This window comes from Triticum urartu, chromosome 4A, assembly GCF_056163025.1.
Source record: "Triticum urartu cultivar PI428250 chromosome 4A, HENAU_Tu73, whole genome shotgun sequence".
NCBI lineage: Eukaryota > Viridiplantae > Streptophyta > Magnoliopsida > Poales > Poaceae > Triticum > Triticum urartu.
Genome location: NC_141876.1, coordinates 26,147,410 through 26,166,004, shown reverse-complemented (window position 1 = coordinate 26,166,004; position 18,595 = coordinate 26,147,410). Strand labels below are relative to the sequence as shown.

Below are 18,595 nucleotides of genomic sequence, written 5' to 3'. Positions count from 1 at the left end.
CGGGGAAAAGATGGATAGAAATGTCTCCAAGGGAAAATTTGATGCACGATAAGTTGCATAAATGTGTAAGAGGTTTATTATGAAATATAATTCATTTTACAATCTTTGCACGACTTGCTAATGGTCATTTTTTACATTTATTATGAAATAATGCATTTTACATATTATCTTTTGCATGGCTTGCAATAGTTACGCCTTTTTTATCAAAAAAATCAACAAAAATATTTGTACACCGATTCTCTACGTGTATAATCCTTTCCACGGCTTTACAACATGTAACCCTAACAAGTACTGTACCTTAGCCGAATTGGTTATCGGTGATGCTCACAGGACAGCGATGGTAGCACACCACAACTACAGTGAAACACACCTACCACAGGGATACACATGTTACGCAAGGACCGACGTGTCGACCCGACGCGGCCACTCCGGCTTACCACCCCGTACATATTCCCAGCACCTCGCCCTCCGGCGACTCGGCGGATAGCGGCGCCAGACCACGGCGGACGGCGACGGCGCCCGGGGCTCGACGTGGCCCGGCCCGCCCCGCGTGCTCCTTGTGGCGCGTAGGCATCGGAGACCGCGACCGTGCATGGCCCGTAGTAGCCAGCTACCAGGTCCCTCCCGGAGCCAACCTGCGGCCGCCTGTCGATTCGGCGCTGCGCTACGCGCCGCCGTGAATTGACCGCAGACAGTGACCCTAGTGCAGCCCGGTCTGCCTCCCCGCTCTGGCTCCTAGCTGCGCGCGAGCCTGTGTGTGGGCTGCCCCTCGGCTCCTCGCCGGTCCACAGGTTCCCGGCGCCGTCGCTGTTGGTGTCACTTGCGCGTGCCGGAGGGTCGGCAAAACGGTGTGAATTTTTTGTAGCTCGGGAGAGGTTGCGGGTTGCAGTGGATATGCACGGTGGTTGGGGACAATCCGTAGGCGTGCCAGCCTACACCGACTGATCGTGGTTGAAGACAAGCGGGTTTACTGTGCGTGCGGGTGGGTCTCGACAGGTAATCCGGCTGGATCGCTCTTCAGATAAAGCTCACCAAGTTTAAAAAAAAGAAATGGATAAAGCTCGCCGAGTTTAACTCTTGCACGCCTTCTCTCCCTGCCTCCCGGTTCTTTTAGAAATACAGTACACAAACAAATGCATACGTTCATTCTTATGAACACATATATGCATACTCTATCTCCATGAGCACACCCAAAAAATTAAGCCAGCGGGTTTTAATAAAATTGATAAAGTATAAACACACGTACGCATACTCTATTCCTATGAACACCTCCAAAAGATTAAGCCGGCGATCCAGCGAGTTTTAAGATTAATGAAGTACTTCCTCCCTAAATAAATATAAAAGCTTTTAGATCACTACTTTAATAATCTAAACGCTCTTATATTTCTTTACAAAGGGAGTACTCACATGCGCCTCTGTCGACAGGAACGTCGCCTCCGGTGGTTTCTCTTCTTCCTTTTCAATTCTCGGATGCACTCCTTTTTCAGGAAAAATCTTTCAATTGCGAGAATTCAACTTTTGAATGCTTCACCTTGCAAACTTCATCTTTTACATACAAGGGACTCCAGATAACTTGCTTTTGCCGAATATCTGCTCAAGACTGCCCCTGCTAAATTAACGTAAAGAAACTCCAATGTTGCTCACTCAATCCTTTTTATTTCTAGAATTCTGTACAACTGTCCTCGCCACAAACTCCCGACCATATGTTCTGAAACATACTTTGGATGGCATTGTGTTTGTACATATGTGCTTTCATTTGTCATCAAAAGGGCAATTGGGTAATACAACAGTTTACAGAATGACTCTAGCACCACACCTCATCCGCCACCTCGTCCCTTGGTCCTTACCCGCTTTACTGGAAATTTATCTACAGGAGAGAACATATCAAGGCACCTAAAGGGCATAGTAAACTAAAAACTTCAGTCATAATCCTATGCAGAGATTCTCGAGACCAAAACCCCGGGAACGCTTCGTTTTCAGTACTGATCAAGTGATAATACTGTTACATCAAACTTGGCTCAGGGCATATGCGATAGTGTCTGATTGCCAGCGTCGAGGATACATCAAACTTGGCTCAGGGCATATGCGATAGTGTCTGATTGCCAGCGTCGAGGATGATCTCATCATGTGCAGGTGTTATGCTGCACAAATGTTTTCAAGTTAGCCAAGCTCATGCTCAAGACATCAAATTCAAATTGACGATGCGATGCATGCTTACCTCAGATAGCTCAAAGCTGACATTCTGTACAGCAGTGTGAACACAAGGAGATGCAATCCAATAGTGTAGAAGAATATAAATGTCCGGGCAAATCTGTGAATACAAACAGAACACATGCTACATTAATTTCTTGTTTCAGTCCGCTTCATTGGTCAAATACAGAAATTCAAGCAATTCATTAGTGTAGGAGAATATAAAAGTCCAGGCAAATATGTGAATACAAACAAAACACTTGATATATTTATTTTCAGTCCGCTTCATGGATAAAATCATACAATAAAGAAACTCAGGCATCATGTAATACAAAATGACAATCACTTGTGCATTCTTATCCATGAAGGGCTAGGATTAATCAATGGTGGCCAGTTTAAAAGTTTAGACATGAGCACAATGACCAAATATAAAATCTAAATAAAGATTCAGACGAAGGGTATAATTCAAGAAGTTGGAACCGAATTAACTACTCCCTCTGTAAAGAAATATAAGAGCACTATCTAAACGCTCTTATATTTCATTACGGAGGGAGTACATCTCAGTGGCAGATCCATGCACACCTGAGTCATCGGTGTTGTACTTATTTAATTCAAAAAAGACATACGACATTAGGAATGGTCAAATAAAAAACTTGGCATGTATAGCTCTGCTGTTTCTACAACAATTTAAAAGTTATCATCAAAGATAGGTGATACAACAAATACAAAGAAAAGGAAAACCTGAACTGCACACCCCACAAAAAATGATAGTATCATACTTGTTACCGAGGAGAAAACGGCCACTACTGAGAGTGATCTTATCTCTTATACCAAGTTCCTTGTATCTTTGATCCTTTTCCTGGATATGGCAAAAAAGGAACATAATTGAGCTGTGTACACTACCAGAGATAACATGTGTTGCTGATGATATGTTCAAATATATCTACCTTCCTCGAGAAAGCTGCAAAAGGATTTATGTCATCCTCGTACATTTTCTTGTACTTTGTTTCAACATCTGAAGAACCACTTTCAATATCTTCTGCGTACTGCAAGGCGCAACATAACAAAGGTCAAATGCTAGACAATGTGAAGTATGTAAAGTCCATCATAAGGATTTATGCTATACCTTCTTTGGTCCTCTAGAAACAATCTTCTCATGACTGTAGTCCTGGACGTATCGAATCTTTCCGTACAATTGAACATTATCAGCTTTTGTTTTTTCCAATTCTACAGCTAGCATTTCATACTTCTCTTTTAATCTCCTCAGTTCCTGGGATATGTAAAAATGACAATACATGGTCAGTGGTGATGCATTTTCATATTTCATGAAGCAAAGAGGCGTCATGGGATAAAAAAAACCCAAGAAAAGCCTAACAGAACCACAACTTTCAAGAATACCAAGGAAAATGACCCTCTTATATCATTACCAAACCTTGACGAAAATAGAAGCCTATAATATATACCTCTTCAGTTTCACGTAATCGTGTACGGAAACGGTCCCTCTGATTGCAGATGACCTTGAGCATGGAACTTTGATCTTGGTCTGGTGATGAATTCCTTGGATCAGTACCCTGTAAATAAATGAAAAGAAACAAGTGAAGCTACACATGGATGTAGTGACCATCTGATTAGATAACTCAAAATCAAATGCACTGTTACAAAAAAGTGAGTATTGAAATGATTCTTAGGCACATTTGGTGTTTGCCTTAACATCTAGAACTGTGGATACTGTTGATAACAACTGCATATACTGCTAAATATTAAAATCACACGCATGTTTGTAAAATCAGTGTATCAAGAGTTTTTTTCTGGGAAACTGAGGCGCTAAATATTAAAACATATAAGAAAGATTGCTTATATTAAGAGTTATTTTGTTTCGAGGAGAACAACTGTTCTACAAAGAAATGGTTAACACAGACCACTTGCTGACTAGTGGGCCACGTAGTAACATAGAATTCAGAATTAGACAGTAAATTCATCAACCGAATGTAACAGTTGTTGATTTGAAACCAGTTATGATTTGTGAAAATCATGGTGCAAAAAAGACAAGTGTTTGGTAATTCTCTAACTCTTCAATGTTTCAGTGTTGTGTATTAACAGTTGTAACGGTAACATTTATGACAATTGCAGATCTTTATACTCGCTTTAAGATGATGTCTATGAGGACTTAAAGTTGATCATCTGAACTGTGTTTCCCGTGCATTTATTGTCCACGGCTGAACTATGCAGCTTCTAAGAGTAATGCAGAATTAAAGCGACATGGTTCGCCATAAGTGAAGCCAAAGTAGAATTTTACCTCCGATACTTCATTTGAGCCTATTTCTTGAAGATCCCAATCATTCAAAAGAGAAATCCTCCTATCAGTTGAACTGCAGCCCTGTAACAAAGTTAATAAACATATCAGCTACACATGTGCTTCAAAAAACAAAAGGCATAACAAATTCTTTGGTTTCTTAAGCATCGAAATCCAGGATTGTGTAGTTTATTGTAATAACATAATATCACTATTCAGACTGTAGCACTAAATAAGGTAACTGTATATGCAGAAGACATGCTCGTAAGGATTATATATTCAAATTCAAAGGACAATAGGATCTACTGGCAATATGTGAAATATCACAAGGGTAAGGAGAGCAACCTTTAATATGTCATCCTCAAGTTTCAGAATCAATTTTTGCTGCTCTTCAACCTTTGAAGTTAGTTCAGCGATCTTTCTCTCGGCTTCCTCAAGAAGACTTGACTTCTCTGATATTTTAACCTTTAAGAGATGCAAAAAGAAAAACTTACAAGACAGTTACAGCAGAGAAGATAACAAGTATGTATACATGACAAATACTGATTGTCCTCCAAAGGGCCAAACCATTTTCCAGCATATAAACTACTCCCTCCGTCCCACAATGTAAGACGTTTTTTGGCACTACACTAGTGTCAAAAAACGTCTTACATTATGGGACGGAGGGAGTAGGTACCAACCTTCAACTGTGTAAGTTCATGCTCCATTTTGCGGTTCTTATCAAGAAGCAAAGCTTCCAGTTTGCTCATTTCTTCACCATTAGTTGCTAGCTCCCAGTCTTCAGCTTCAATTGAGTTGTACCCAACAGCCTATTGGAAAAAAAAAAGGAATTTCAGCAAGCATGGGGACAGAAAATCAAAGATAGTGAGGGTAATATGGAGGAATAACAAAATGTATCTCAAGCATATCTCTGTGATCACCAACAAAATGATGTGGGCAAATTTAGTATAAGATGCAACACTGAAAATCTGATCTCATGTATCATGTGTATTTGAAACTTCACTAAAGGATAAAGAAGCAATGAGTTCAAGTTCAGATCCAGTTGATAATGGACAGTACGTCGTCAAATGTCCGAACTAAAGTAGATGGTTTAACAAAAACATGTTTATCCATAGAGCTTGTTTTGTTCCAACCTGCAAAATCTGAACCTTTTTCTTGAGATCATCAACTAGTCTAGTCGTAGGTCTTTCTTGAAGTTCTTTCTTCAACTCCGTTATCGCAGTTTCCTACAAAGAGAAAGTAATTAGCAAAACAACAAATAAGTGGACCATGGGTGCATAGATACAAATCATTCCAAGAGCGTATATATGGTGGATCGACTCGTGACTGGGAAATGGCTCACACGTATAGTAGAAAAAGTAACTTATTATTATCTTCATTAGAACTATTCACTCTGTGTGCTTTTTTCAGGTTCAGATGCAAACCTAGTGGCTGTAGCCATGTCTACGAAACTCACCTATCACAGAATGTTGATAGTGATAAAAGCAAAGAAATTAATATATTGAACAATATTTGGAATATGGATTGTAAGTAAATAGACAGGTTGATGATACACATAAGAAGACTACTGTGCCCTTCAGATGATGGAAAAGAATAAACAGGGGGACTCTCTGAATAAGAGAATGGTTGAGTCCCTCACTTATAGCTTGGCACCCAGTAGCCAACATTAAGAGTAGTGAGTTGGTTACTGACAACTGAATTTTGACATAGCAATTTTAATGACTGGGTACCTTCTCACTGAGTAAAGCAGTCAACTTCTTTACTTCATTCACATGCATTTCTTTCTCACTTGATAAAGTACTTTCAATGTTACGCAGTTCTGCATTCAACTCTGATATAATCTTCTCCTTGGCATTCAAAGAACTCTCAAGTATATCACTTGGGTCCACATAATCACTGCATAATTACATAATTCAGATAATAAGTTAGTATTAAGTTCTAGATAATCATAAAGGCCCAGCTAAAATAATAGCAATACTGCTGAAAGTCACTGTATCAACAGCATTATGAATGATAAAAATTATGCAAATACACACTTGCATATTCATTCATACACAGGAAAAATGCAAACAAAATTACCTATTATTACTTGTGTCTTCATTTGTTGTCTGCAACTGAGACCGTAAATCCCCCTGCAGTGAACATAAGAATAAAATCGTATGTTAGGGAAGCCAATAATAGATGTGCACATTTTGGTCAACACATGACATGTCAGTCATCAATTCAATGTATTCACCGACTGAGGATTATTTGATAATAGTCTATCACCATAACTTTCGTGCAGTAGTATGAGAGAATGTGCATAGATCTCAAGGCACAGATCTCGATTGCCATAGTGGGAGAATTGCAACCATATGAATGCAAGGGATTTTCCTAAAGCCAAAACAGCAACATGCAACATTACCTTTTCTCTTTCAAGGCTAACTAATCGTGATTGAGCGCGTTCAACTTCATCCATCAGAAGGCTCACTTCAGCTTCCTTTGCTGTCCGGTCCTCCTCTGAACAAAATATAAAACTTCATTAGAACTTCCATAATTATTGAACCATTAAGCATAGCGATCGTCAAGGTAACACAACTAAAGAAAGGAAGAAAACCTGATTGAGTACGAAGCTCAAACAATTGGCTTTGTGCCGATTCATGTAACTTCTGCATATTCTTGACACTTTCTGTAGCTTGCCTTAGTTGGTCCTGCAACGCCCGTTCCCTACAATCATGGCAATCAAAAATTCAAATCAGCGCATGCATCATCATATATGATGTGGCAAATTCTCGAAATCAAGAAGCTTAAATTTAAATTGTGATAATCGTTAAGCAATTATTTTCTTCGTTGCAATTATTTATCATACCTATCTTTCAGGGCTTCGAGAGTTTTCTGACTATCTTCTGCCAAGCTTCGCTGTTTCATTTCAACCATCTCTCTAACTTTTTCTTCCATCTAAAATCACAAAAATAAAATAAATCATTAGAAGGTAAAAGAGATATGATTCAAGAAACAGGAAGTGTGTTAAAACTATGTGGAACAAGAAATCAGCGATGTTTTTTCATCAAAGTAGTTGCTCGCTATACACAAACTTCATAAACTGGAAGGAATGTATATATTTCAGCTGTGAGTGCAATGCCACTTAGATATTTACAAAATATTTTGACTAATGGTGTTATGTCTAAAAAGCAGTATCAGTGGCTAGTGGGCCAGTATATTCGCAGACAGACCATGGTACGATTGTTTTTAGTTCAGGTGAAATTTGGAATTCATGCATCAATGTAAAAAGAAGGGCTTAAGTTTTCTATCATGAAAAGTATGAGCCTTCTGAAACTTTGCAAACAAGAACAATACGGCCATTCAAGTATGAAAATGAAAATTAAGAATACCATTGTATGGATACAGGAAGTCAATTGGATAATTTCATAAAGCACCAGTGTGAAGGAACTAACATTATTCGACTGTGAAACTGACACCATTCGTGCAGAACATCAAAACCAGAAGGAAAACTAACTAGTTTAAAAAACAGAGCGGGAAACCAAGTGACCTTGGAACAGACCTGTTGTTCTAGTTGCCGGTTTCGCTCCTCAAGTCGCCTAATCGTCGCCTGTTGGTTCTTTAGGTGCGCAGATTCCGCCCGGTATTCTTCAAGCTCAAGTTTCATCTTCCGGTTTTCAGTCTCCAGTTCAGATAGTTTCTGGTCTTGATCCTGAATGAATTGAGATCATTAGCAACAAACTTTAGTGAAATCTGACTGAATGTCATTTATTATATTCGAAGAAGATGCTAGTTATTGACATTCAAGCAAAGGAATAAACAAAACTGAACACATCAGACTTTTGTTGGAGGAAACTGCAGTGCCATATCATGTTTTTTTCCAAAGTTGCTAACTCTGATATGCACTAGTGTTAACACGTGACCGCTACTTTTAAGTTGGAACAAACTAACTCGCATCTATATTTGCAGATTAACAGCTTCCCACCTATAGTTTAATTTAGTGCAAGTTGACACATGTTATAGCAAAAGTTCTATGTTCGGAGAGTGACAATAGAATCATACAAATAATTATCTGTTATTATCAGATATCAGTAGGTGTCAATACTGAATACCAATAAGATGGCAAGTAATTATTGCAACAAGGCAAGATATTAAGTATTGGTGGCAATTTAGAGAAGTCGGGACAGCCATGAAGGCAGTTTCCTCTATGAATACAACAAACAATGCCGAATTAGAGAAGCTACGGTAGAGAGTAAGTTTGAAAGACATACAGACATAGAAGCAAGAGCTGGATATGGATCAGGGGCTTCATAGAGCTTCTGATAGATGTTGAGAAATGCATTTTCTCCAAACTTTGCTCTCTTTGTGAGATTGTCAACTTCCTCCTGGTAACTCTTAAGCAATGAGTTGAACAAACTAAGCTTGTCATCTGGAGATGCCTTCTTGAAGTCCCGAGTATTCTCAGCAAGTCTACGTCGGTTCTTCTGGCTCGTCTCTTGATTCTCCGCAATCTTTAAACCCTGCTCATCCAACCCACTTCTTTCTTTCTCCAAATCGAAGTCTAAATTGTACAAGAGACAACAGTCAGATTCTCCACCATGGATAGCATAAAATTTTACATGGCGAAGGCATCAACCTACATTCCACATACAATAACTAAATAAATCAATATGTTATCTACAGCACATGAGCATTCACACTTGGAAGCTATTTAGGCGTTGTAGCTTTCCAAACCCCCACATGGGAACCACGGTATCGATCACGTGGCATGACAACTCACAGCTACTCTCCCTACTTGGTATGGATGCAAATAATTCAAGGAGACAATAAAAGTTCATGACGTCTGTGATCAATCACTAACTCATTGTTCGAATGATGTAGAGTGGCTATACATGGCCTATGCACAAAAACAAGTGATATCTATTATTTGCTTTTTTCGATCAGTGCAGAAACTAAACTAGGACAACAAAAGCTTGCCAAGCTTCATAGAAATAGCGAATTTAAGTTTGAGACGAAGACTCAGGCATTCTCTACTGAAGCTACTTGGTCTCCCTGTCACGAGCATATCATACAGTTGGAGCCAATTGAGGAAGTGGCAAGCAAAAAAATGCTAGTAACAGATTTGCATGCAGGCGGAAAATGTAAGCATCTCAAGGCAATTAAGATCTCTCCAGCCGCGATTAGTGCAAAACCCCACAGATTCTGCACCTACGAGCCAGTACAGGTGCGCGCAACTGGGAATCGCGATGCTCCGCGGCAATTCAAACCAACCGTCCTTCCGGGCACACCAGTTCGAACCAAACGAAGCGAAGGTGGGGATCGACGCGGACCTTTCCAGAAGCTGCAGACGACGGCGAGAGGCGACGCGGAGGAGGACGGGGGCGGGGGAGGGGGCGGCGGCGGCGAGCGGTCGCGCTCCGCCGCGGCCGCCTGGGCCGGCGAGGGGTCCATCGGACCAGTCGGGCGCTCCGGGATCTGGGCGCCTGGATCTGGCGGGATCCGGTGGGGTGGGGCGGGGCGGCGCGGCGACGACGCGCGGTGCGGTGCGGTGAGTATATGTGATCTGCTTTACAAGTGGTTTTCTTTTCTTCAGTACGTAAGTTGTAGGCTTTGTTGCGGCGATGGGTGCGTCTGCTCGCTCTCCTCTTCCGTCTGGTAGCCGCGTGGGAGCAAACGTTCGAGTGACGTCTGTGACAATGATATTATTTTTCTACAAGTTTTTTTCCCGTGAAAATGATCAGATCTATTATAAAAGTTCAGTGGAAGTACAAAGCATCTCAAATATAATAAAATTATATTGAGATTCCAAGATCATCAAACGGCCACTATTGCCAATAGAATGAGCCGCCGACGCGTAGCTCTCGTCGTTCCCCTATCTGAGCCAGCTTGACCTTGTCGATTACAGTTGGGAAGTCTTCATGCACGTGTCCTAAGGACCAGGACCCCGAAGCGGCGGTCATCTTTGTTGAACCCTTGCATATATCTGAAGCATCTGATAGCTAGTCTCGCTACATGACGAGAAACCCTAACATCGTCGTTCCAAGGAGATGTTAGGAGTCTATGTCGGGGCTTCATCGGCTACGTCCAGACGAACGAACTCGAGGAGGATCGGAACACGAAAGACAAACTCAAAGAAGAAGTGTCGCCGCCCGTTCAAGCGCCGCACCTGCGAGGATTAAAAAAAACCTAACCTAAATAATCGAGGCGAAGGCACAGGACTTCCTCTTCCCTCCACCGGCCGCCGGAGCGGCGGGTAGAGGAGAGGCAAATCCACAGGCTCTCTGGCGAAGCTTGGAGAGGAGAGTTTGCCCTATCCGCCTAGGGTTAGGGGAAGAAAACGAGAGGAAGCCTTGCACCTGGTAGGTTGCGAGAGCCTTTCTAGTTAGAAGTATTTTAAAAGACACGGTAAGCATTCCATCTAGGGTTTTATTTACGAAAAAATCATGAGGTACAAAGCACATCAAAAAAATAAAAATGTATTGAGGTCTCTGAACCACAGAATAAGCGTTGACGTGTCGAGACTTCTGTGCGCATGTGACTGTAAGGATTGGCGCCCTAAAGTCGAAGTCGTCATCATTAAACCTTCGAATTGGTCTGAAGAACATGACACCAAATATCACCGTCGCGCACACACGGCAATAAACCCCAACCTAGCCGCCCCGTGGGGCCGGCAGGAACCTATGCCAGAGCTCTGCATAATCTGTCCTGACGGATGAACTCGTGGAGGGTTGGAGCTCAAAAGACTGACTCGGAGATGAGGCATCGACATCCGTCAAGTGTCACTCTTGTTAGGACTAAAACCATATATACTAACCATAGCCAAGGCACCAAGATTCCCTCCCCACCCCGGGGCGTCGAACCGGCAAATAGAGGTGAGGTGAATCCACGATCTCACTAACAGAGATCGAGGGGAGGAAGACTATGCCCCATTCGCTTTGTGAGAGGGGAAAGAAGAGGCTAGCGATTGGTCAACATTTCCTCTAGGTCTAAAATGCCATACTTTGGAACCATAAATTAGACATTGAATATAATCGATATGGCAATGGAGAAATCATTAGCAACACATCTCTATTTATGCTCCTAAGCAATTTTGAGTTCTGGCCCGAGCCGTGGAATAAAGAACAAATAAAAGGTAGTGCAAAAGCAACTACAAACTTGGGAACACGCAATAGCAAAACATGAATCTGCATCGGTTGGTTGTACTAATGGAAAGTGGGAGAAAATAAGAAAAAATTAATGGGCTTGCTTAGGGCGTTTACACTAAAACTATCTTAGCGGTATCATGTGGGAAAGAAAGAAATGAAGAGAAAATAAAAACTTGACTTCTCATAGCTAAGAGTTGATCTCTTATAAGAAGGTAAGACATATCTCTCATCCTGAATTGTTCGATGCCACATGACATTTACTACAAGCATATGCCTAAGTCCGAACGAAAGTTCTCTACACTCCATCACTATTGCGCATTTCCTAAGAGCAATAAAAAGTGACAAACCAGGAATGGTGACCCTCCACCTAAAAGACCGATGTCAAATTTCAGGGCTCATTCGGTTTGGAGGAAATCAAAACGTAGGAATTAGGAGTAGTATAGGAATATGATAGGATGGCACTTGCCATTCTAAGGAATTGACTTGCCTCGTTCCTACGCGTAAAATGAGCTTTGAGTGGATGTGTAGTTTCCTCCAAAAACATGGGAAATGAGTAGTATTCCTACGAAATTCCTGTACGCATTTCCTACAAACCGAATGCATACATAGGAAATTTTCCTCTGGAATCCTTATTCCTATGTTTTTCCTACGAAAATCCTCCAAACCGAATGAGGCCTCAAAGAGCAAGGATGAAGTAGATGGGGAGGAGGAGGATGGGAGATCTAGAAAGTCGTACTAACTTCATAGAGGCTCGTAGGACGAAGAAAGAGTAGGAGAGGCTTTGGTAGGGAGCAAAGTTTTATGCCTAGAGAGAAAAGTTTGAAATGATTTTGTCAAGGGATGAGTTGGCAGAGACAATGTGGAATTGACATTGAAGAAAGAGCACCGCTACACATGTAATAAAATCGGTACGATATTTGTACTAACACACAATATTAACCATCCATGTTAGGAGTGCGAAGTTTGTGCGGACGGGGCATTGGAGGACTTTATTTAAAATGATTCAAAAATGATATTTCTAAGTTTTAAAAAATGAAAACTTAAACATATTTGTGGTGGGTCTGTAAAATTTTGATCAAAATATTATGATTTGCAAGCCGCACAAAAAAAATCAGCCCAACAACAAAAAGAAAATGGTGGCCCATTTCCGTGTATGTATTTTTTTGTCTACACGGCGTATGAAAGTATATTGTTATGAAACTTTTCGTGAACGTGTTATATATGTATTTGTGTATGTAGAATTTTTTATATTTTTTTTGCAATTTGGAAATGTGTTTTTTTGTAAAGTCCATCAATGGCCCCGTCCTCCATTTTCACTTTTCGCCCATGTTAGCATCTTGGGCCTACAACCATCCATCTGACCATTGTATGTAAATAGGACACAAAGCATAGTACATGAAGTAATCCCGTTCAAGAAACAGGCTGACTTTATGGTGCGTATGGTTCATTCAAGGAGATGAAGTAGACGCGAGAGATGAAGGTATGATCCAAATGGGATGGATGACAGAAGAATCACTTTTGGGAAATTAGAAGGACCGTGATATTGGCTTCCCAGAATCACACGGATTCTCCCACGGGTTCGGGGTAGCGCACATTTCATCTGGCAAGAGTGTGCCTATTGCGCTTGGCCTGGCATTTGTGTCACAAGGGGAAATATGTTTATTTAATGTTCCAAAATACTATCTTTTATTGAATTTTGCATTTTAAATTTGAGCCACTAAATTGAAACAAAGTTGAGTTGTGTAACAGTAGAAACATAAAGGGGATTTATATGCCAAAAGTAAAAACACGACAGGATATCAAACATATATTTCATAATTGAACTAAGGGAATAAAATGATGCTGATTTAATTTCATATCAAAATGATCAAACTTTTTGACTTAGAAGAATCCTAGAAGTCAATTATTTTGAGAGGGAAGTAGACAAGAAAAACTCAGTTGTTGCCTCATAAGAAAGGCAAGCTTTGGGGGTGCTTGACGCCAAGCATGATCAATCATCAACAAGCCATGAAAATTGCTAATACAGCAATACTAATAATGTGCTGCAATACAGGAAATAGTTTGAAATCTGCTAATGAACTAAGAAGCGACGATGTCCACATGACCGTCCTCATGACTGTAGTCCACTAGGTACTTCAGCTCGACACGCTTCGCATAGCACCATCCTACCACATCTTATGATTCACATAGTGCAACCGACCCTAGTACATCTTATGATCCGAATGATACAGGTAGCTGCGTAAATGGACTCAGAAATAAACTTGGGCACGCTCGAGGGCCAATCAGTGCCCCTCTCCCTCAGGCTTTGAGGCGGCTTCCTTGATCTCATCACCACCCTCCTCCTGGAAAAGTTTAGCACGACTATGAGTAACAAGGTTTTCAACACCACCCATGACAAGCCAATACAGGTAGAAGTTTCGATGGGGAGACATACTGCGTTATCGGAGGTCCAGAGAGTCAAGTTGTCACGAAGAAGTTGCATAATCAAGGTGCTGTCCTTGTAGGATTCCTCGCCGAGGGAGTCCAGCTCAGCAATAGCTTCATCAAATGCCTACCAACAAGTAAACATTCCAGAATTAATCACATTCTAGATATATGACAGATGTAGACTGAGACCCTTTTTCCTCAATGTCAAGTAATGGTTCAAACTATACTTTCAATAGCAGGAATCGTTTCAACTGGTTGGCATAGTTAACAAGGATTGTTGTTCATCATTCATAAAAAACTTTAAACTGATATAGTACCATAAAGTAAAGCATAAGAAATGCTGAAACAACAATTTCACCAGAGATCAGAATTGTACTGTATATAGCTTCCATGACAAATGGGACTCAGGTGTAGCTCCCATCAAATAAAAGAATTAACAAGCAGGGCTCCACACAGAAGAACTCTTCAACAAAAGATGTGATGTATAAAACAGAAGACTAACCTGCTTGGCAAGGTTGCAAGCACGGTCTGGAGAGTTCAGGATCTCATAGTAGAACACTGAGAAGTTGAGTGCAAGTCCAAGCCTTATCGGGTGGGTGGTAGGCAAGTCAGCAAGCGCGATGTCCTACATAATAATAAGTAAATTAATGTCAGCATGCACACTCAATGAAACAATATACACAATCAAAAGAATAGCCTGCACAGTATATCCCAACCAGGAATGACAGAACATGTATTCAACTTTGTAAGAGAAAGATGATGATAAAGCAAACTGGTACATGATACTGTATGTTTCAAATTAGCAAACAGTCCATGAAAGCTTAACCTGGGCTGACTTGTATGCTACAAGAGTGTTCTCAGCTGCTTCTTTCCTCTCAGCGCCCGCCTTGAACTCCGCAAGGTACCTATGGATTCACAATGAGGGAGTAGAAAGTAAATTGGTGTACATCCAAGCATCCAACAACTATGGACTGGCATAATTCTCTGCATGCAGCAAGTAAATACCTGTGGTAGTCACCCTTCATTTTCAGATAGAACACCTTGGACTCTGCTGCAGTGGCAGAGGGGACAAGGTGGGAGTCCAGAAGCTTGAGGATGCCATCACAGATCTTGCTGAGCTCAGTTTCAATCCTGGTACGGTACTCCTTGATTGAAGCAACATAGGCCTCGTTCCCACGACTCTCCTCCTTCTGCTCAATGGAGGAGATGATCCTCCAGGAAGCCCTCCGGGCACCAATCACATTCTTGTAAGCAACAGAGAGCAGGTTGCGCTCCTCAACAGTGAGCTCACCAACATCAGCGGTCTTTGCCACCTTCTCCATGAACTCGACCATTTCTTCGTAACGCTCAGCCTGCTCGGCAAGCTTGGCCATGTACACATTCTCCTCACGGGTTGCCTCAGCGGTAGACATTTTCCCTCTTCTTTGTTGCAAACTAGTTCAGTGCCTGCAAATACAAATTGTCACTGTTACCACTTGCCCATATATGTACCGTGCTACAAAAAGCAGTGCATATGGGATCAACAAGCAAACTAATTCCAGAATCTGAAGAAAATGAACCAAACGAAAGTGAATATGCAATTGCTACAAATCACCCTCCTTTGCCAGATTCGCAAGTGGTGTAAGCAGTTTTCATATGATACAGTATAGTTAAGAGAGCTAGCCAAACTTTTACAACCCGGGCAAGGAATCACTTTTGGGGAGTGCATGCATCTAAATATCCTACGGCATCCTCAAAAGGAGCCATCAATACTGGCCTTTGATCCTTCCGACTTTTCTGATATTCTATTGGACAAATCTAACCTAACACCACCGAGCTTCAGGTTGAGAAGACAATATTTTCACGGAATAACAAGCAAACAGAACTCAAAAGCTGAAATTAGATCGGCACAAGCAAATAAAAACCTGCTTCCTTCTCTTAGGAAGGCGACTAGATCTAGACCTCACTAGAGGAGATTCGCACCCCATCTACCGAGATGCGCGCTGGATCTACAGAACTAGTAATACAACGAACATCAGCACGGTGCGCATTTTCATGCTTCTGGGCAGATCTGGGATCCTTGCCGAAATCCCCCGTCGATCCCCACTAAACTCACTCCAAATAGAGGGGAAACACGCTCAACAAGCCGTACATCCGGCAGGAAAAGCGCTGCTCTCGGAAACCCTAACTTGCGCGTCAGATCGGATCTCGAACCCTAACCGATCCAACAAGCCAACACCAGATCTGGCACGATCCAGGCCGGAATCTAGCCTGACGCGCACGAATCAGACGCAAAAACGGAAACGGGAAATGGATCCGTCACAGAACGAGCGGAATCGCTCCACCTCGGATCCCCGCGACCAGAATCAACAATCAATCGGTGGCTCGCACCCACAGCGAAGGATGGGGGAGGGGAAGAGAGGGGAAAGGGAGGGAGGGAGGGGAGTACCTTTCCTCTCGCGCTTCGCTTTTCTCACGGGCTTCGGCTGCGGATCTCGGGAGCGCGCTGTGGGTTCGTGGGGGGCGGGGGGGATAGGAATAGGGAGGAGTGGGGGAGGGGAGGGGTGCGGGATGGGGGATAGAAAAATAGGAGGGCGATGGGTGCGGCCCCTCGAGAAGCTCGCCTGGCTACGGGGGCAGCCGTCCAATCGCGGGCCGACGCGTCGCGCCCGGGCGGCGACACCGCGCGTGGGTGGGCCCGGTCAAACCGGGAGTCCGCGCGAGCCGGGCGCGGGGGTGGCCGGGCGGCGTGGGACGTGTCCAGTGGACCGGTGGGGAAAGGGGACGTACGTGTCGGTGCACCACTGGACCGCCCTCCTTTGGAGCTTTTGACCTCACGGGAGAGGGTGTGCACCGATCGCGCCCCCGTGGTCACATCGCATGCTACGCCCCCTGTGCCCTCAACAAATACACCAACCGCCGCCGCTAGGGCTGTCTGTGATTGGATCCAAATCCAATGCTGGCCTGCTAGGGGTTGTCAATTTATTTGTCCCTATATATGTGTTATTACTTTTATTAATTGTTTTTTGCAAAATATAGTTGTCACTGTTGATTTTACATGCGAGGATAGATTATTGGTTCCGATGATCAGTGCGGTGATGATACTTTGAACGGGGTTAAAAAAATATACAATAGTAAGATGTCTTAGTCAAAAGGTCCAAAGGTATTTTTTTTAAGAAAACTTTCGATCTATTCACCAACTGTGAAGGTAGTACAAAGAACACTAGAAGTAAAATTTGCATCCAGGTCTGTAGACCAGCTAGCGGCGACTACAAGCACCGGAGCAAGCCGAATGTGTGCCGCCATCATCGCCCCTCTCTCGTCGGAGTCGGGCAAACAATGTTGTAGTAGGCAGTCGAAAAGTCATGGTGCTAAGGCCCATAGGACCAGCACACCAGGACCGCAACCGTCGCCGATAAAGAGAAGGTTAGATCGGAAGGATTCAACCTGCAGACACACACGTAGACGAACGAAGACCGGATCCAGTCGGATCCACCAAAGACAAACGCGAATGGATCCCATGAGATCAGTCGAAGACAAACCTTCACACACCTTTCGACGATGCTTGAAACATTACCGGGACAGGGGCTAGGCGGGAAGGACCCCATTCCATCTTCAAGAAGCCGTCACCGCCTCGTCTTCTTGAGCATGACACAAACCCTAACAAAATTCAGAAAATGACCTAAAAACGAAGCCCTCCCACAGGCAAAGGTCGGGATCCACCGCACCTCCATGGTCCAAGAACCATAGGGGACGAGGGGGGCCGACGACGGGAGACATGGAAACCCTAGATGTGAGTTCACACGAGGGTTGGAGCGTTCGATGCGCGGGGTTTTGTTAAAAGAACAGAAAAGGGCGTTAGGTATTTGTGGTCGAGAAAGGTATACGACGGGTCAAATTTAGTTTTACATCCATTGTGTCTTGTTAGGGCATCTTCAAGGCGGACCGACAAACCTCATGCAATCGTCTAGACCGCGAAAGCCATCCAATGCGATCATGTATCGGTCCGCATGGCGATCCGGACGCGATTTCTCCTGCAAACCAAAGAGAAACATGTGGGCCTTTGCGGGAGTTCGGACTGATCCTACTCCCTCTTTTGACCGTCTTGTCCCACCAAAAAAAACCTCCCTCGCCCACGCGTGTTCCCGCCCGGCGCCAGCTGCCTGCGTTCATGCCGCTATAAAGCGCGTCGCTCAACATTGAAGACGGCATGGGGCGGACGCGATCTCTCACTGCCTCCGCCATTGAAGCGGCGCGCCTCCCGCGACACGTCTCCGGTGTCCGCGCCTGTTCAATGCCAGAGACGCGTGACTAGACGGGATAGGACGGATACCTACCACGCTCGTTCAATGTTGTTGTTCGTCCGTATGCCGCCATTAAGCAAGCTCGTCGGACGAGAAACCCACTCTGACGTTGCGCATTGATGCACTCGGATGCCTCGCCTCACCGGAATCCTCTATATAAAGGTGGCCACACCCAGCTAACTCCACACCACAACACAAGCCCCTCCCCATCCTCCTCCCTTGCACTGCATCTGCCATGACTGCAAGTAGCGAAGCTATGTGGGAGAGCATTTCCATGG

General features: G+C 43.2%; 2 protein-coding genes across 2 annotated transcripts; both read right to left on the bottom strand.

Moving 5' to 3' along the window:
- Nucleotides 1–1,620: 1,620 nt before the first annotated feature.
- On the bottom strand, nt 1,621–10,029 carry LOC125550387 (protein CASP). The gene is made up of 18 exons (XM_048713376.2): nt 9,793–10,029; nt 8,734–9,023; nt 8,025–8,174; nt 7,332–7,420; nt 7,080–7,189; nt 6,888–6,982; nt 6,563–6,615; nt 6,214–6,379; nt 5,617–5,709; nt 5,164–5,292; nt 4,829–4,948; nt 4,487–4,567; nt 3,654–3,761; nt 3,317–3,460; nt 3,138–3,236; nt 2,970–3,049; nt 2,219–2,311; nt 1,621–2,141 (listed from the first exon to the last, which is right to left on the bottom strand). Exons 1-18 carry the CDS (start codon nt 9,911–9,913, stop codon nt 2,075–2,077), a joined length of 2,088 nt encoding a protein of 695 aa, XP_048569333.1. The 5' UTR covers nt 9,914–10,029; the 3' UTR covers nt 1,621–2,074.
- A 3,565-nt stretch (nt 10,030–13,594) lies between these two features.
- On the bottom strand, nt 13,595–16,610 carry LOC125550388 (14-3-3-like protein A). The gene is made up of 6 exons (XM_048713377.2): nt 16,463–16,610; nt 15,040–15,480; nt 14,861–14,939; nt 14,537–14,659; nt 14,042–14,158; nt 13,595–13,949 (listed from the first exon to the last, which is right to left on the bottom strand). Exons 2-6 carry the CDS (start codon nt 15,444–15,446, stop codon nt 13,890–13,892), a joined length of 786 nt encoding a protein of 261 aa, XP_048569334.1. The 5' UTR covers nt 15,447–15,480; nt 16,463–16,610; the 3' UTR covers nt 13,595–13,889.
- Between the last annotated feature and the right edge of the window lie 1,985 nt (nt 16,611–18,595).